Source organism: Pseudophryne corroboree, chromosome 3 (assembly GCF_028390025.1).
Source record: "Pseudophryne corroboree isolate aPseCor3 chromosome 3, aPseCor3.hap2, whole genome shotgun sequence".
Lineage (NCBI taxonomy): Eukaryota > Metazoa > Chordata > Amphibia > Anura > Myobatrachidae > Pseudophryne > Pseudophryne corroboree.
Window position 1 is genome coordinate 477,132,394 of NC_086446.1, and position 19,756 is coordinate 477,152,149.

Sequence of the window (19,756 nt, forward strand, 5' to 3'; positions counted from 1 at the left end):
AATTGGGGTCCATTAAGGTTAAAATTTCGGCCCTGTCAATTTTCTTCCAAAAAGAACTAGCTTCAGTCCCTGAAGTTCAGACGTTTGTAAAAGGGGTACTGCATATACAGCCTCCTTTTGTGCCTTCAGTGGCACTTTGGGATCTCAATGTAGTTTTTGGGTTCCAAAAGTCACATTGGTTTGAACCACTTAAATCTGTGGAGTTAAAATATCTCACATGGAAAGTGGTCATGCTGTTGGCCCTGGCCTGGGCCAGGCGCGTGTCAGAATTGGCGGCTTTATCCTGTAAAAGCCCTTATCTGATTTTCCATTCGGACAGGGCGGAATTGAGGACTCGTCCTCAGTTTCTCCCTAAGGTGGTTTCAGCGTTTCACCTGAACCAACCTATTGTGGTGCCTGCGGCTACTAGGGACTTGGAGGACTCCCAAGTTGCTAGACGTTGTCAGGGCCCTGAAAATATATGTTTCCAGGACGGCTGGAGTCAGGAAAACTGACTCGCTGTTTATCCTGTATGCACCCAACAAGCTGGGTGCTCCTGCTTCTAAGCAGACTATTGCTCGTTGGATTTGTAGTACAATTCAGCTTGCACATTCGGTGGCAGGCCTGCCACAGCCAAAAATCTGTAAATGCCCACTCCACAAGGAAGGTGGGCTCATCTTGGGCAGCTGCCCGAGGGGTCTCGGCTTTACAACTTTGCCGAGCAGCTACTTGGTCAGGAGCAAATACGTTTGTAAAATTCTACAAAATTGATACCCTGGCTGAGGAGGACCTGGAGTTCTCTCATTTGGTGCTGCAGAGTCATCCGCACTCTCCCGCCCGTTTGGGAGCTTTGGTATAATCCCCATGGTCCTTACGGAGTCCCCAGCATCCACTTAGGACGTTAGAGAAAATAAGAATTTACTTACCGATAATTCTATTTCTCGTAGTCCGTAGTGGATGCTGGGCGCCCATCCCAAGTGCAGATTGTCTGCAATACTGGTACATAGTTATTGTTGCCAAAAAATCGGGTAATTGCTGTAGTGAGCCATCTTTTCTAGAGGCTCATCTGTTATCATGCTGTTAACTGGGTTCAGATCACAAGTTGTACGGTGTGATTGGTGTGGCTGGTATGAGTCTTACCCGGGATTCAAGATCCTTCCTTATTGTGTACGCTCGTCCGGGCACAGTATCCTAACTGAGGCTTGGAGGAGGGTCATAGGGGTAGGAGCCAGTGCACACCAGATAGTCCTAAAGCTTTCTTTAGATGTGCCCAGTCTCCTGCGGAGCCGCTATTCCCCATGGTCCTTACGGAGTCCCCAGCATCCACTACGGACTACGAGAAATAGAATTATCGGTAAGTAAATTCTTATTTTCTTTAACGTGATTGGAGATCTGCCTCAAAATTGAATAGGTGTGTACACATAGATTAGATATTGAATCTGCGATCAGGTCTCTAGTAGGATTGTGTCCATAGCCTGATCCCTGAGTTGGATCCCTAGAGGATTGGACATCTGTGTACCCAGTTTAAGATTCTAAAGCTGGGTACACACCTAATTATTTATCTGCCCAATCAGTCAGGTGGGAACAAAAATCTAGTGATGTATAGGAATGAATGGCAATCGGCCACTTGTTCCCAAACACTGGAAAACGGAGACGAGCGATTGTTTATTGTTTGAATAAATTTTGTTAAATCAGTCGGATTTAACAAATTTGTCCGAACGACCTTGGTCTGTTTTCCAGAATGAGGGAGCAAATGGTTGATTGTCATTTTGCTTCCATACTTTACTAGATTTTGTTACCACAAGACAGATTGGACAGTTAAAGCTTTAGGTGTGTGCCCTGCTTTACTAAACCTGTGTGTACCTGCAAAAGTGGAATGACTTAATTTAGTCATTACCTATCTCTGAATTTAGGGCAGTATCAGCATGGAATGCAAGTACGATTGCTTTCGCATGCTGAAGCCCTGTGAAGTGTGCGCACATGCAGCAGCCGCACTGCGCATGCGCGCACACAGTGAGATGCGACAGCATCTCACTTGTGCGAACACCTGTGCCTAATTGTCAGGCAGAGGTATTTGTGGGGCCGGAGGGGGCATTGACTCAGTGTTTAAGGGGCGTCGCGGCAGCATTGGGGGTGTGTGGTCTGGACAATGGAGGCATGTCCAGACCATTTGCCGCTGCGACCCAAAACATGGCGGGGAGCCGCCTGCCTTTGCAATTAGGCTGTGTAGGCAGAGGGGCTACCCTAAACATGCGAAAGTATCGCCGCTGTGCGATGCTTTCGCATGTTTGCAGTGGGATTGGTGGCCAGGACCCAACATGTGGGGCGGACTTGTTGTGTGCTGGGCGAACCCCCCCTGCTGCATGTCAGTGTAATTGGTCGTAGATTTGCGATTTTTTTTTTTTTTTGCTCATCTACAATCCATGCTGAATTAGACCCTTAGTCACTACCTGCAAGAGAAGAACCTAAGGATTGGATCAGTGGACAGAGCGCTTTGGGGCTAGTGACTCAATGCTCTCCCTGTGATAGGGTTGTGTGTCTTGGGATGGTGCAGTAAACCCCTTGTTGCATATTCATTGACAGTGTTTATAGCCTTGTCAGTGTATGTTTTGCAGTAAAAGTACATTTTGTTATCATGATAGGTAATTTTAAATTCATCAAGAGAGGTGATTTTGCACCTGTTAGTGGGTGTGCCAGGCTGGCACCTAAAACTTGCTCTCCATCACTGTTCCTAAATTGACTTGATTCAGTTTCAGCAGTATCAAGGAGGAATTTACATTTTTACTCCAGCTCCATTTTTCAAATTGACAGTTATCCAAAAATAAATGATGCAGTCATTTTGTTGACAGTCATAATGTTGCAGTCAAAAGGTTGACACCATAATATTGAATGTCATAATATTGCCATGGTTAAAATGCTGACGCAATAAAAAAGTTGACATTCAAATTTTCAGGGTTAGGCTCCACATTCGGTGTCTGCATTATGTATCAGTGGCCATTTTGCCAGTGATCAAATAGAGCATCCACGTATTTAGTAAGTAATATGCATGGGCCTACTTCACGTAATGAAGTGTATGCTTATCTGTTAGGGATTTTTTTCCTAAAACCAGTGTCCCAGTTACTATGGAATTCTTACTCCTTAGATTTATCATGCAGATGACTGTCTGTCCAAAATCAAAATAAAGTTCATACAGTGTAGCATAAAGAATCTGTCCGTTATATCTGCTCTTCACGGGAACCACATACAGAGGATTGAGCATCATTTCACCCACAGAAGTGTTTCTACTAATGATATTATCTAATGTATGCCCTATGTCTTTTTTTTTTTTTCCTTGTAGAAAAACTATGACCAAGCAGATGAAGACTGCAAACTTGGTAAGCCCTAAATGTCCCACTCACTACAAACGTTCTCATATGTATCTAGTGATAAGGGATAAATACCTGTTTCTGTGGTAGACTGGCATTATCAGCTATATCAGTAATGCTATTTTTGTTTTCCATCTTGTGAGAGACTGGTCATCGACATTTATCATTATCCAGCATAGGAGACAAAGCAAACACACGTTGGTAACTGTGCAGGAACATACCTTGAGAGCTAAAAGGGCTACATAGCTGCATTCTAGAAGTGGCCTTTCCTCTTTGATGCATGATGCTAATGTAATAATTAGATAATTAAGAATGAGGTTGGCTAATGGAATACAGACATGCTTACTAAATTATTTTCTTTCTTTAGTTCTGGGGCCGGGGCGAACACAGTTGGACGCCTCTGTTCATGCTGTACTTTGCTCTTTGCACCTTGAAGGAAAGCTTCAGATCGTGTCTAGTGTATTATCCAAAACTCTTATCGGGGAACCACTGGTAAGCAGACATTTGCCTTAGACTTCTGTATAGCAGATTTCATAAGCAGTCATGGGGGAAGGGGACGGGGGACTTAATAGTGTGAGAGAGTCAGGAAGTGAGAGATTTTGTGAGAGTCCAGCTTTTTAAAGTGTCAATCATGGTTTTGCCATGTAATTGATTGCCACTTTAAAAAAAAACAAAAAAAAAAAAAACCAGGAGAACTCACAAAATCTTTAACTTCCTGATTCTCACACCCTATTACATTCACCGCATGACACGTGTGAATTACTGTAAAATGTTGCTCCCACTGGAAGGTTATGTCATACTGTCCTCATTCTATCCATACAGTATGTCTTTCTCTACTTGACAAGTTATCTCATATTATCCTCTTTATCATGTGTCCACTGCTGGGAGGTTTTTTCATAATATATATTCGGTCTATAGTGTCACTTACATTACTAGGTCGTTGTACCTCCATTCTATGTTGTATCTCAGCTAAGGTAACAAGGCCAATATTATGTTATTCTTTACATTTTGTTTCTGTTCTTAGAATGGAATGGTAACTAAGGATCTGTCACGGTTAAAGATTCTGCTTTCTGAAATCGAGGTAAATAGAAAACTGCCTCACATTTACTTTAATATTTTAGCAAAAAGATGGAAGATTGTACTCCTCCTTTTTTCTTTTCTTTTTTAAATTTTAAATAACTAAACAATTTTATCAATATCTTTCATTTGTCCTAAGCAATAAGAAATAATTTCCTCAACTCTTTTCTATATTCTGAGTAATAAGGTGGTTGCTGCTGTTTCACGAGCAGATATTTTTCTCTACAGCTATTCCTGTACTAGGAATAGAGACTATATATATTATGTTTTTAAATATTTAGTATTGCTGCACATTGAAGCTTACAGTGTGCATTTCTCCTGAAAATGGTTTCCTCTTGTGACGTAATGAAATGTCTCCTCTCCTTTAATTGCAGAGTGTCGGAAACACAATCCGCCCTGGTTACCACCTGGAGGAGTTAGATGATGGTACGTCATGTGTTTGTTTTTGCTTTATTAATATTTTCCTGCGGTGTTTAGTGTACTGACTGATGGTCCCTGTACTTTACCAGGTTCAATTTCTCATCCCTTTTACTGGGATGTAATTGATCCTGTGACACAGTACTTAGTGATGTAGATGCTATTTTTTTTTCTTTCAACTTATGCACTTACATCTTGTGTGTTAAAACATAGGTGACTTTTGTGGCCAGGACTCATCAGGCATTTGAGATTGTTCATTGAACATTTTTTTGGCAGAGTGTTTTATATTTTCTACAATTGGATGATGTAGAAATCAGCTTTGGATAGCTTCTTGTATTGCATGTTAGGTATAATAGCTGAAAATACAAGTTGACAGATGTAATGCTTTTAGTTATGCCTATTGCGGAGGGTGCCTCCTTGGGACAATTTGTATGTAATGCTGGGCATTTTTTGTAAATTGGATTATGGACAACAACTGCTGGGCACGTGTAAATGAAGATAAAAGAAATTAATGATTGTAATTATTGTAACTAATTGAAAAGGATATATACACACCCACCGGGATACAATCCCGGGAGTATACCAAGAGCGCTGCTTCCACCCCAATTTCTATATTATTATACACTTTCACAACTGATTTTATATTCAATCTTTTTTATTTTCAAGTAGGAATCTTCCTCTATATATACACAAATAAAAAGAATTTAATCGTATACAATAAATGCTGCAGCATAAAGAATTGGACTCTTTGCTGTTACGGTCCTCCTTTAATTATTGAAGGTATCAATGGTGCACCTCCAGAACGCTGTATTACGGGGTCAATACCACTGTCACACAGTGTAAATTGCAATACGGGCAATCACCAGCAGAGGGAGCCTGAGCACTGTGAGTAGAAGTACTGGACCATTGATACCTTCAATAATTAAAGGAGGACTGTAACAGCAAAGAGTCCAATTACTGGAGGTGATATTACAAAGAATCCATATGGTAACACCTGTGAAGGTAATCTAATGTGTGCACACATAAATTAAAAAGGGATCCAAATAAACTTGGGACAATTTGAAGATTACCTTATTCATAAATTGAATCAGTTCTGGATTACAGAGATCATGTTTAATGTAAGAGAGAACATGAAGTAAAAAATTCCTTGCACTTTACTGGGACATATTGATGTAATGTGGACATTACCCAGCTAAATTGGTTTTAATATAAACCTGAGATCCGGATACTAGCAAGCCTCTTAGGATTTTAGATGTAATATTAATGTGGAAGTAAATTGTACTGTTTTTTATTCTTTATGCTGCAGCAATTATTGTATACAATTAAATTCTTTTTATTTGTGTATATATAGAGGAAGATTCCTATTTGAAAATAAAAAAGATTGAATATAAAATCAGCTGTGAAAGTGTATAATAATATAGAAATTGGGGTGGAAGCGGCGCTCTTGGTATACTCCCGGGATTGTATCCCGATGGGTGTGTATATATCTTTGTTACTACTACAAGGAATGCAATTATCCTTTTTAGCTAAAGAGCAGCAGCATCCACTAACTATATAAAAATCTCCCCCATTGGTGAGTCCCAGCGCCCCTTTTTTTGCGCACACTGGGGTCCTTGTGTGAATAAGGAACACGGTGTGTGCGAATATATGTAATTGAAAAGGAATTTTATATTGTTATTGATTCCATTAATCTGCAGGAATAGGTTAGCCATGACCAGCAATAACCTTCAGTATTGTACAGTCTTTTGTATTCACTGTAAAACTGTTATTATGCGTTAAGATGCTTTATCTGTTGTCTGTGATCTGTTTCTTATATTGGCCCCCTGGCTTATTTGAGGAGCCTTTGTGCTGATTATTTATTTAGTAGCCAGCAGCTGTGTTCAAATAAGTAACAAAGGTTTGACTGTAAATTAACTCAACTGCGAGGATTTTTATCTTGGTGCTACTACAGTAGATGTGTTATAATCTGTGTCGTAATTGTGTATTATGTCATCTTCCTCCCCCAGGTACTCAGGATGGGTGGCACTTTCGTCCCCCACCACGGGGTGTTACTAGCAGCGAGGAGTATACACTGTGTAAAAGGTATGTTAGGATATCGGACTTGTCTCCCCGAGGTGTGGTGCTGGATTCTGCCATTGTGCAGTAACTAGTATGAAAGATACATTTATATTTGTAATTTAACAAATCCCAGGTAATGGCTCTTCAGTTTTTATCTTTAATATGTTTCCAGCATTATAGCCCATTGTGGATAATTTCAAATCCGATCCTATTTTGTACATTTGCAAAGCTTTCTGTGCCAGTTGCTGAACTGCTTCATATAATTATAGGTGCTATTAATGGACTATTTTCTTTTAATCTGTCATTAAGATTTTTAAAAAATCTGCCATAAATTCCATCACACAATACTTTATTGTATGTATCTAGGAGTAGGCAAGGATCTACCATCTTCCGCTTTCTATAGGAGTGGCCTTCTGGAGGGAAAACTGGTCAATGCTACCGCAGGTAGTGATTGTGGACTATTTGTGTCGTTATCATCAGGGTAACACTGGAGCTTTGGCTTAATGATTTATTTCATTCTTCTCTGAGAGAGAAGTGTAGTGGTGTTGCAGACTCTGGCAAGCAGGTCTGGCTCCGAGGCAGTAGTGCAAGGGCATGCAACTCCAGGAAGTGGGATAGGTGTGGGGGTGTTAAGTAACTCACAAGGCACTGCTTGACATATGGGGTGCTGTTATGTTAAATGGTGATCAAGTTAGTCCTGGTCTGTAGTTCTGTGATCGAAGAAAACGTGACTTTCACAGTGAGACCTAGGAAAATATATAGTGGTTGAGTGTACATCAAGCAATGTATTTTTTAGGCCACAGCACAACGGATGTACTGCTATATCACATGGCTGTACACACTGCACTATGACATAGCACATCACATGGGACTACCATGCTGACGAGGCACGTGCATGCGCGATTGAGTGTATACACTGTGTCCAATATGGAAGATATAGTATTCCGATTTGTGTCGGAACAATATATTGTACAAATTATCGCCTAATGTTTCTTTTAATTCTGTGCTACAGCTGTTCCCTTTCCTCCATAGCAGGTAAGGTGAGCAGCTTCAGAACTAATTCTGGTGGTGAAACATACCTTGTTTTTTTCACCATTCTTAAAACATCATGCAAAAATGTCTAGTAGACAATCTGGGAAAGGCACCCTATGTGACTGAGCATGGGCCAATGGGTAGTAGAGATGATCTGGCAGAAACAGCCTTGGTTAAATCATTAGCCCAGTCTATTGCAGAGCGTACTCAGATTACATCACATCCCAGGGTGGTGAGAAGGAGTCTGTAAGTCAAACCATTGGCTCGACTCACATCTCCCCCATCACATCTTCAAATAATGATTCTGTCACATCACGGTTGATCCACAAGGGGGGTTACTGCTGCCTGTGCCATGAAATTGTCACCTAATTTAGTGTAGTACACAGACATTCTCAATGTGGCAGCAGGCCATGGATAATAAAATATTAGAACATTTAGCTGTAATGGTGTGGCTGTTGAAGGGATAATTCTTGAGCAAAGGGCTTCTATGACAGCATTGAGTCCGTTTATTAAGGCTAAAAGCCAGCTTTAGCTAATAAAGATAATAGGGTGTGGAAGATTCCTGTCCGCTGTTTTGAGAAGAAGGGATTTCCTACCTCTTCAGTTGGTGCAATTACTTAGGTTTCTCTATAAGGGATATTGGGGTCACATTAATACAATGGGTATAGACGGGGTCCAAAGGAGTCGGTGCACTTTAAATTTCTTCCACTGGGTGTGCTGGCTCCTCCCCTCTGTGCCCCCTCCCACAGGCAGTTTAGAAAAAAGTGCCCTCAGGAGAGGATGCGCACTCTGCTAGCTCCAGAGTTTTTCTTCATTTTATTTTTGAACTTTTGTTTATTTCGGTATGCTGTTTCGGCAACAGCATACCTGCACTGTGGGAGTTCAGGGAGGGGACGGTCACCGGCCTCGCGAGGTGCAGAGCCGCTTCCCCGCTGCAGGACCACCGTCCTGAGGGGTTGTTTGTTCAGCGGGGCACTGTGCCTTGGCTGTCACAGCCGCAGCATGCCGCACACCCCTAACACTGCCTGAAGGTGATCGTTGGTGGTGACCGCTAGACTTAAAATTTCTTCAGACATACACACTTTTCAGACAATGTAGTGCAGATTTCACTGAAGTCTGATATTGTCAGTCATTCTGATTTTAGGCAGTTTGGAAAGTAAAGGATACCTTCTTGGTGGATATTGCCAGTGCTCTTAGCAAATGACCTCATGGTCTTATGATCTTCACTGGAAAGATTTACCTGCGTCACCTGCCTAATATTGCTGTTTGATTTCTACAGTTATTCTACATACAGTACTTAAATTGGAGCAATGAAACATGTTCCTGATAATGTGAGGGCACATTCTGTCAGAATGTTTAAGGCCCCTGATGAGCATCTGTGTTGCATAGTCAACTGATCCTCTGTCTGTATGTTAACTAGGTGTTCTCGATTTAATTTTTACAAGTCCAAGGTTACAATTTCTAGATAGAAGACTTTGTGCACAGTAATCTCAGACCATTCCCTTTTATAAAACTAGCTTCGGTTCACCCCCATGGTTTGAGTGTCCCCCAATTAGATAAACGCGAAAACAGATCCCCTTCCTACTTTCTCCGGAACTTGGATAGTAATCGAACAGACTTCCTGCATGCTAGGGGATATAGAGTTCCTTATTTGTGGAAGATGAATCAAAGCTTGGAGAGAGAAGAATTACTAACCAGTCAGTTATGAACTGTCATTTTTCAAGCAGTTTGGAAATGACAGTTGCTGATTGGTTGATACTTTATCTTTCTCCAAATTTTTATTCATCGTCCCCTTTGTGTCCAATTTCGTAATGTGCCCACACTCCTGGTTGAGCCCTGTACCTCCATGGTTCCCAAAGGGATTCAGAGAAATGGTTTAATGTTAATATAAAAATCCTGTTTTTTGACAACCCTGCTCCTTTTTTATATTATTGACATTTATGTAAGGAGATTACATTAATTTCTTTCAGATTCTTGGAACAGGGAATTTGCCGTTATGGAGCGCAGTGCACATCGGCACACTCACAAGAGGAGCTGGAGGAGTGGCAGAAGCGATATGCCTCACGCCTCATCCGCCTCAAGCAGCAGAAAGAAAATACACAGTGTTCAGGCAGCTACATGGAGTCACTGATTGAGAAATGGATGAATTCTTTATCACCGGAGAAAGTAGTACGTTATAACACACACAAGACAACAATGTTATTCTGTGCAAACCATGTTACGTACACTGTAGATTTACCTCTCATTTTAATAACTTTCAACATACTATTAACTCGGGTTTATAGGAGGGCTCATTTGTTTCATAAACACACAAGACATTTGTCCACCACATTCCAGATTGAATTTCAGAAAACATAAGTCCTGGTGACTACAGAGTTCACAATGCTTCATGACAATTCTGGCAAGGTTAGAGTTTAGAGTAGTTGTGATAGTATTATGGTAACATAGTACACATTATAGACTAAACGAGGCAGTAGGAAATGAGTATGTATACTGTGGGAAATGTGCTACGTTTTAGGATGATTGGTTTAACCCAAAATCTGTTGCGTTTTGACTTATGTGGATGGGGGCGGAATACACGTTAGAAGCCTCTATGACTGATATTGCAGCTTCTGATTGGTAATACAGTTCCAGGGTATTTATCATGTTTTGCTGGTGGTCTCTAGCATGTTGTTGTACTTATCTTAGCAGGGTGGTTCCAGAGAAATATGTGAGCTAACGCTCTCTTCAGCCTATTATACCCAGTGACCAGAAATGTGGTTTTGCCCAAGGTTTCCACTCCATTTTAAAGGAATCTGTTATTTGAAAAAATTTGCCACATACAGAAAATTAATCGCCTATTATGGAACAAAATAGCCTTAATCTGGGAGGTGGTAGTTTTATAAGTAACTGCTTGTTATAAAGCTGCAGGTTAGTGTTTGAAACAGTAATCTAAAGAGAAAGTGAATGAGTAGCACAAAATGGCTACCTTGGCTTTATTTTCTTAGCTAACCATAGCAGAAGATGATTCAGGGATTTATAGCTAATTGCTAATCACATTGTTCGGCTAGATCAGTACAGATTTTTAATCAGATTTTAGAAGGTTCAATGTTTTTACACTGGATATAACTGTCTTATTATCTGTGTGAAATAGTTTTTTATAATGCTATTAAAAGTTTGTTTCCCCCCCAGCTCAGTGAATGTGTGGAAGGTATACGAGTGGAGTACAGTCCTGATCTTTCAGTCATCGTTACCACCAAAAAATCTCAGCAGACATGGACGTTTCTCCTCACATGTAAGGTAAGATGATGTGTTAGTATTACTAGGTGCTCATTTAAAACATTGCTCTATCGGAGGACGCATAACCAACTATAGATGTAAAATGAATGATACATTCACCTTTTGTGTCATGCAGAACCATCAACATCTCACTAGTTTAAGAGTAAAAGTGTATTACTAAGTGAAGGCATTCCCTTTTCTCCAGAGACACAGATCTATAGGGGAACAGTACGAGATCCCGGCTGCCTCCCACCTATAGTTTTCATTGACTGAGATCTGGAAAGTAATCCACAAAACCAACTTTGTCTGTACATATTACAGATTATGTTGTCTATGGTAAATACAGCTAATTGACATTTTTACTTGATGTCTGTATCTTTGCTCTCATTTACATTAAGCAGTGTCCTCGTACATGTTGCCTCAATACGCCTATCAGCATGAGAAACCCGGCGTGAGTGAGACAGTCAGGTCCTGTGCAACTCTGCTAGCTTTGAGCATCTTTATTTTTTTTTCTGAAAATGCATCTTAGTTGCAATGTGATGCGACTAGGACGCACCGTGAGACTGTGCTATTATGTGATATGCAAGATTTTTTTATCTGTGTGCGACTGCAGCTGTATACGAAGCACAGTGGAATATGGCATGAAAAGAATACACGCCCGCTGCAACGTAACACTTTATATACCGATTCAGAGACTCAATGTTGCATATCAGATTAATCACCACAGTTTCCCGATGCATCCTAGTCACATCACAGTGCAACTAGAGCACATTTTCACTAAAAAAGACACAATTAAAATGCCCAAAGCTAGCAGACCTGGGGTGCTGAGAGTGGCGGTTTGGACTGTAGCAGTGATGTGAGTACACATCTGTACTAGAAGCTGATGTAGATTTGTTGGGACGTGAGCGTAGATCATTTTTAAAAATCTGGAAAATAGTTTATTTCCACCGTTATTCTCAGCCATACATATCCTCAACACATGCAGGTGTTGGTGGCAGATTGCACATGTTGGCCCCCATTTTCTGAGCATATGCAGAGCGATTTCACTCAAGATACACTACACCAAGTAGTGAGTGTCCCACTCTGCATCAGTCCCGGTGCCAGCAATCACCTCTCATCTTGCCCTGCTAGAGTGTCTGCTAAATCAGTCTCCCCCTCTCATTTAGAAGGCTTAGTTTGTTTTCAGTGGACATTAATGAGAATGTCAGTGGTAATTATGTAATACTAAAACATTTGGATTTCATTGTGTAAGAAAATGAAATGTGAAAAATGCCATAGTAGTAGGGGCTCTGTTTAGCTTTCTTTATAGTAGGGAAAATGGGGCATTGCATCTTTAATTGAAAGCATTAGATCTGCATTGTCCACTGCTAATGAGAGAAAATAGCAGCATTGAAGGTTGTCGGCAGAGGTCCTTAATGCATACAAATGCCAAGCCCCCACTACTATTAATTACTGTAAGTAGTGGGAGCTACATGTTGGGGGAAATTACTGTTATGTAGAAAGAGGTTGATTTAGACAGTTATTTTTAGCAGTTGGTAAATCCAATGTAAATGTGTGGTATATGTTGCAGCCCGCACGAATGCTTCAACGCGTGGCATTGTTGTACGATGCGCACAGACCTCATTTCAGTATCGTGGCAATATCTGCTGGAGACGGCAACACTCAAGTTTCCCAGGAAGTGCCGGAGAGTTGTCAGGAGTGGGTCGGTGAGAACATGACTCAAAACGGGATTGATTATTACTTGTACAAAGTAGTTATCACGTTTACCACTGAAATATTTGGAACGTTTCGCCAGACGGTAGTGTTTGACTTTGGAGTGGAGCCGGTGCTCATGCAGAGAATCATGGTGGACGCTGCTTCAACTGAAGGTAAAATAAATGTAAAGCTGATAATAACTTCCGACATAAGTTGTCACCTAATTGTGGCATATAGTGGAATATGTATATGGCTTCATGGGCATACTTTTAAAAGCAATATATGTTGATGTAGCTGGACAGATAATATTTTCTTTTACCACACAGTGTCTGTTCCTTTAAGAGTAGACTTCTAGGCTTCCAGTATTGGCATCAGATTGCACTCTTTGTTTGAATGGCTATCTGCAGGAACTGTATCTACCTCATGCCACTACTAGCCTAATTCAGTACCGCAAGTGTTTCTACCCACAGAAACTGACAATACCAATAGTTACTTATTTTTACTTTTAGGATCATGATATATGCAATTGCTGTGGTAGCATTCCAAGTGCATACAGCTGTTTTGCCCTGTCTGGGCTCATTGGTGTTTTCTTCCCAGCCTTGGAAGCACAAGAGAGATGTACATTACACCAAAAATACAAAGAGCAATACATTAATTTAAAGAGCACTTTAATATATAGGAAAGTGTACTTATACATGCACCATTTTCTAGGTTAGGTCTGAGAGTCATATTGATCCCATCCCATACTGATCTCTCTCCCCAATAAATTTTAAACTTGTATAAATGGGAAGGTCAAGAACATGCCAAACATACTTTCACCATGTCAAGAACATGCCAAACATACTTCCAGCGTGTCAAGAACATGCCAAACATACTTCCACCATTTGAATAAATCCCCGAAGGTGCTGAGTAATTTAGCCAACCCTAGCAGCTGTTAGAATGAGACTGCAGTTCATGAAAAGCCTACGCAAATACCAATTGCTGCATTTAAGACGACTGGTCAAATAAACATTTGTATAACCGTGGGAGTAATATAACAATATTTATTCATTAAATAAAACACAACTAATAAAAAAGTGCACTCAGGTATATTTACTAAACTGCTGGTTTTTAGAAGTGGAGAGGTGGCCCATAGCGACCAGTCAGATTCTACTTATTTATCTAGCCAGCACCTTCTTGAAGATAATAGCTATACCTCAGGTTAGCAACAATGAATATGTATCAGTAAAAATACATTGATTTCAAATCGGTGTGATCAAGTGATCAACTAACTACCTTGGCATTAATTGGTGGAATTTTGTGCCTGCGAATGTCTGTTATATTTTGAAATCAGTTTGGCGTAAAGCATTGACCTAAAGGGCTGCTTTGTAAATGGCCATCTCACATATGACAACTGCTAAAATAGGGCTTATTTGATTGTCCATAAAAATACATAAAGCTTTACACTCTGATTTACAGAGATTTTTGCTTCGTCCAGCCCCTAGACATTTCTCCTGTGACATGAATTGGTCCGAGTGTTAAGCATGTAGCTCATGCCTCCTCTCCCCACTGCTCTGCCAGCTGAACACATGAGTCTGTTACAATAGGTTCATCGCCACGCATAATTTCAGTCATGTTATTATAGACGCCTTAGGGTGATGATGAAGTTCAGTGAGTTTCATTATTCATTTTCCCATTCCTAGCTACAGAATTAATCAGACAGAACTAAACGATGGGATGGGATGAGATGGCTGCGCTTCACCTTTTTATTGTCTTTTGTTAAAACTATAGTATGCTCTGGACAAGTTTTTACTTTGTAGCCTGACATAGATGTTCAGTAATTCTGCAGCACTTTATAAATCAGAAATAATCTTATGTACAGTGGGCCTAATTCATGTTTGTACGCAATGCCGATGTTTTTGCAAGGGAGTTGTTATCCGCAGTCTGCGCATGTGCTGAGATAGCGCAGTGCACGTGCCAAGGTAGCTTTGCGATCAGACTCGCACAGACATTTTATCTGCAGGAAGGGACCATTTGGAGGTGTTAATATGAGATGCAGCAAAATTGCAGATGTGTCATGGCCGTTTTCAAGGCAAGTATTTGCCTTCAGCTGTGATCATGTACATAGAGAAACATCGCGCCAGTGTCTAGACTGAGGTGGCCAGTCTGTGTAGCCAGCACTCATACATCCGCCTTGCCAGTGGTATTTGTGACCACACCATTTAAATACAAATTCAGCACTCACCTAATCTTAACACTTCAAACTGTAATTCATCTGAATTCAGGGAATGTTAGTTCCAAAATATTGCAATCGTTTGTTAAGCTGACCAGCCACTTCACGGCCATTTCCACTTTAACCAAGATTCACCAAGATGGCCGCCTCACCTTTTGCATGCTCCTGATCCTTTCCATAAAACAGCTTAAATTCACCACAACTGACCTATGAATCATCATAAATAACCAAGGACTTAACTTTAACTTGTACTACTCTACGTGGACATCTCATCAAAACCAACGGATTGCATTCAGGCGCTGAGATACACACTAGATTGAAACCTCTGCATCTCTCCACTGAGAAGTCCTTCAGTTTGGAATCTACTGTACTCTGCATTGGACATCCCAGACAAGGTACTGTGGACTACAACCTATCTTTGGCTCCATCCAGCCCCTCACTTAGACATCATTCACCTCTGTTCTCTAAGCAACAAATAACTGACTTCTTGCATTAATCAACTAATATACAGCATATTCAGGCTCTGAATCACTGAAGGGTCACTGCTCAATTCAAATTGCAGGAACCATTCCACAGGACACATGTTATCACTACCCCCACAAGAAATCTACTTCAAAGGCCTCTCACACTGAGATCTTTCCCACATACACAACAGGAATTGTATAACACCTAACACCTTTCCACAAGCCTGCTTTTGTCTAAATCAGCAACAGAAAAAGCAAAGTTATTTCTCTTACGTCCTAGAGGATGCTGTCGACTCCGTAAGGACCATGGGGTATAGACGGGCTCCACAGGAGACATGGGCACTATAAAGAACTTTAGATGGGTGTGCACTGGCTCCTCCCTCTATGCGCCTCCTGCAGACCTCAGTTAGATCCTGTGCCCATAGGAGACTTAGTGCATTACAGGGGAGCTCTCCTGAGTTTCTCTGAAAAGAATTTTGTTAGGTTTTTTATTTTCAGGGAGCACTGCTGGCAACAGGCTCCCTGCATCGTGGGACTGGGAGGAGAGAAGCAGATCTACTTAAGTGATAGTCTCTGCTTCTTAGGCTACTGAACACCATTAGCTCCAGAGGGTCGGAACGCAGGCCTCACCCTCACCGTTCGTCCCGGAGCCGCGCCGCCGTCCCCCTCACAGAGCCGGAAGGTAGAAGCCGGGTGAGTAGAAGAAGAAAGAAGACTTCTAAGGCGGCTGAAGACTTCAGATCTTCTCTGAGGTAACACGCAGCGGTAACGCTGCGCGTCATTGCTCCCACACACAGCGGGCACAGAAGGGTGCAGGTGGGGCGCCCTGGGCAGCAATATTAAACCTCTTGGGACTGGCCAAAGTATATAGATATACTGGGGACGCAGTATATAAGATAATTCCCCGCCAGGATTGTGAATTTGAGCGGGACCGAAGCCCGCCGCTGAGGGGGCGGGGTTTGATCCTCCAGCACTAACCAGCGCCATTTTCTCCACAGCACACTGCAGAGAAGCTGGCTTCCCGGACTCTCCCCTGCTGAACACGATGACAGAGGGCAAAAAAGGGGGGGGGGGGCACATTAGATTGGCGCAATGAGTGTATATACATATATTGGTATAAAAGCGCTGTTTAACTGGGAACTCTGTTTCCAGAGTCAGGTGGCACTGGTGTGTGCTGGCATACTCTCTTTGTCTCTCCAAAAGGGCCTTAGTGGGGAATTGTCTCCATATAAATATATCCCTGAGTGTGTGGGGGTATCAGTACGTGTGTGTCGGCATGTCTGAAGCGGAAGGCTCATCTAAGGAGGAGGTGGAGCAAATGATTGTGGTGTCGCCGTCTGCAACGCCGACACCGGATTGGTTGGACATGTGGAATGTTTTTTAAATGCAAATGTGTCTTTATTACATAAGAGATTGGACAAAGCAGAGTCCAGGGATAGAACAGGGAGTCAATCCATGGCTTTGACTGTGTCACAGGGCCCTTCAGGGTCTCAGAAACGTCCCCTGTCCCAAGTAGCAGATACTGATACCGACACGGATTCTGACTCGACTACGATGATGCGAGGTTACACCCAAGGGTGGCCAAAAGCATTAATTACATGATTATTGCAATAAAGGATGTTTTACATATCACAGATGACCCCTCTGTCCCTGACACGAGGGTACACATGTTTAAGGAAAAGAAACCTGAGGTAACCTTTCCCCCATCTCATGAGCTGAACGCGTTATTTGAAAAAGCTTGGGAAATTCCAGACAAGAAACTGCAGATTCCCAAAAGAATTCTTATGACGTATCCTTTCCCTGCACAGGACAGGTTACGGTGGGAATCCTCGCCCAGAGTGGACAAGGCGTTAACGCGCTTGTCAAAAAAGGTGGCACTGCCGTCTCCAGACACAGCAGCCCTCAAGGATCCTGCTGATCGCAGACAGGAAACTACCTTAAAATCAATTTATACACATTCGGGTGCTTTGCTCAGACCGGCAATAGCATCGGCTTGGGTTTGTAGTGCGGTAGCAGCTTGGACAGATACCTTATCAGCTGACATTGATACCCTAGATAGGGATACCATTTTATTGACCTTAGGTCATATTAAAGACGCAGTCTTATATATGAGAGACGCTCAGAGAGACGTTGGGCTACTAGGTTCAAGAGCCAACGCCATGGTGATTTCTGCTAGGCGAGCCCTGTGGATCCGCCAATGGACGGGTGATGCCGACTCAAAGAAGCATATGGAAGTTTTACCTTACAAAGGTGAGGATTTATTTGGGGAAGGTCTCGCGGATCTGGTTTCCACAGCTACCACGGGTAAATCTACCTTTTTACCTCATGTGTCCCCACAGCAATAGAAAACGACGCAATATCAGATGCAGTCCTTTCGGTCGCATAAGTCCAGAAGAGGTCGGGGCTCTTCCTTCCTCGCCAGAGGTAAGGGTAGAGGGAAAAAACTGCCGGCTACGGCTGGTTCCCAGGAGCAGAAGTCCTCCCCGGCTTCTACTAAATCCACCGCATGACGCTGGGGCTCCACTGAGGGAGTCTGCGCCGGTGGGGGCACGTCTTCGACTCTTCAGCCACGTCTGGGTTCAGTCAGACGTGGATCCTTGGGCGATGGAAATTGTATCCCAAGGTTACAAGCTGGAATTCGAAGACGTGCCTCCTCGCCGGTTTTTCAAATTGGCTTTACCAGCTTCTTCTCCAGAAAGGGAGATAATTTTAGCGCCAATTCAAATATTGTGTCAACAACAAGTGGTTGTCGAGGTTCCCCGGGTTCAACAGGGAAAAAGGGTACTATTCAACCCTATTTGTGGTTCCAAAACAGGATGGCTTGGTCAGACCCATTCTAAATTTAAAATCCCTAAACCTGTATTTGAAAAAGTTCAAATTCAAGATGGAATCGATCCGGGCCGTAATCTCCAGCCTGGAAGGGGGGGATTTTATGGTGTCACTGGACATAAAGGATGCATACCTTCATGTCCCCATATATCCCCCTCATCAGACGTATCTAAGATTCGCTGTACAGGACTGTCATTACCAGTTTCAGACGTTGCCGTTTGGGCTTTCCACGGCCCCGAGGATTTTCACCAAGGTAATGGCGGAAATGATGGTGCTCCTGCGCCGGCAGGGAGTCACAATTATCCCGTACTTGGACGATCTCCTGATAAAAGCGAGATCGAGAGATCAGTTGCTGAAAAGCGTGGCGCTCTCCCTGGGAGTGCTGCAGCAACATGGCTGGAGTCTAAATCTACCAAAGTCACAGTTGGTTCCAACAACTCGACTATCGTTCTTAGGCATGATTCTGGACACGGAACAAAAGAGGGTTTTTCTCCCAACGGAAAAAGCCCAGGAACTCCAGAACATGGTCAGAGACCTGTTAAAACCGAAAAGAGTGTCGGTCCATCAATGCACTCGAGTACTGGGGAAAATGGTGGCGACCTACAAGGCCATCCCCTTTGGCAGGTTTCATGCGAGGACTTTTCAGTGGGACCTTCTGGACAAGTGGTCCGGGTCCCATCTACAAATTCATCAGAAAATAAGCCTGTCCCCCAGGGCCAGGGGGTGTCTCTCCTATGGTGGCTGCAGTGTGCTTATTTTCTAGAGGGTCGCAGGTTTGGCATTCAAGACTGGGTTCTGGTGACCACGGACGCGAGCCTCCGAGGTTGGGGAGCAGTCACACAAGGAAGAAACTTTCAGGGGATATGGTCAAGTCAGGAGGCTTGTCTACACATCAACGTACTGGAATTGAGGGCCATATACAACGGCCTACGTCAAGCGGAGAATCTTCTTCGCGACCTACCGGTTCTGATTCAATCAGACAACATCACAGCCGTGGCTCATATAAACCGCCAAGGCGGAACAAGGAGCAGAGTGGCAATGGCGGAAGCCACCAAGATTCTGCGCTGGGCGGAAAATCACATAAGCGCTTTGGCAGCAGTCTTCATTCCGGGAGTGGACAACTGGGAAGCAGACTTCCTCAGCAGACACGATCTCCATCCAGGAGAGTGGGGACTTCATCAAGAAGTGTTTGCAGAGATAACAAGTCAGTGGGGACTTCCTCAAATAGACATGATGGCTTCACGCCTCAACAAGAAGCTTCGGAGGTATTGTGCCAGGTCAAGGGACCCTCAGGCAGTAGCAGTGGACGCCCTGGTGACACCATGGGTGTTTCGGTCGGTCTATGTGTTCCCTCCTCTTCCACTCATCTC

At 42.7% G+C, this 19,756-nt stretch overlaps 1 protein-coding gene across 3 annotated transcripts in view; it reads left to right on the plus strand.

The window, feature by feature from the left end:
- The window catches only part of HELZ (helicase with zinc finger), a 403,350-nt gene that overhangs the window by 173,567 nt on the left and 210,027 nt on the right, over window positions 1-19,756 (plus strand). For all 3 annotated transcript variants that reach the window (XM_063960827.1, XM_063960829.1, XM_063960828.1), the window contains exons 3-10: window positions 3,317-3,353; window positions 3,712-3,836; window positions 4,369-4,425; window positions 4,796-4,847; window positions 6,845-6,920; window positions 9,899-10,097; window positions 11,100-11,207; window positions 12,757-13,054. In XM_063960827.1, coding sequence (XP_063816897.1) covers window positions 3,317-3,353; window positions 3,712-3,836; window positions 4,369-4,425; window positions 4,796-4,847; window positions 6,845-6,920; window positions 9,899-10,097; window positions 11,100-11,207; window positions 12,757-13,054 — 952 coding nt within the window. The remainder of the gene's footprint in view (window positions 1-3,316; window positions 3,354-3,711; window positions 3,837-4,368; window positions 4,426-4,795; window positions 4,848-6,844; window positions 6,921-9,898; window positions 10,098-11,099; window positions 11,208-12,756; window positions 13,055-19,756) is intronic.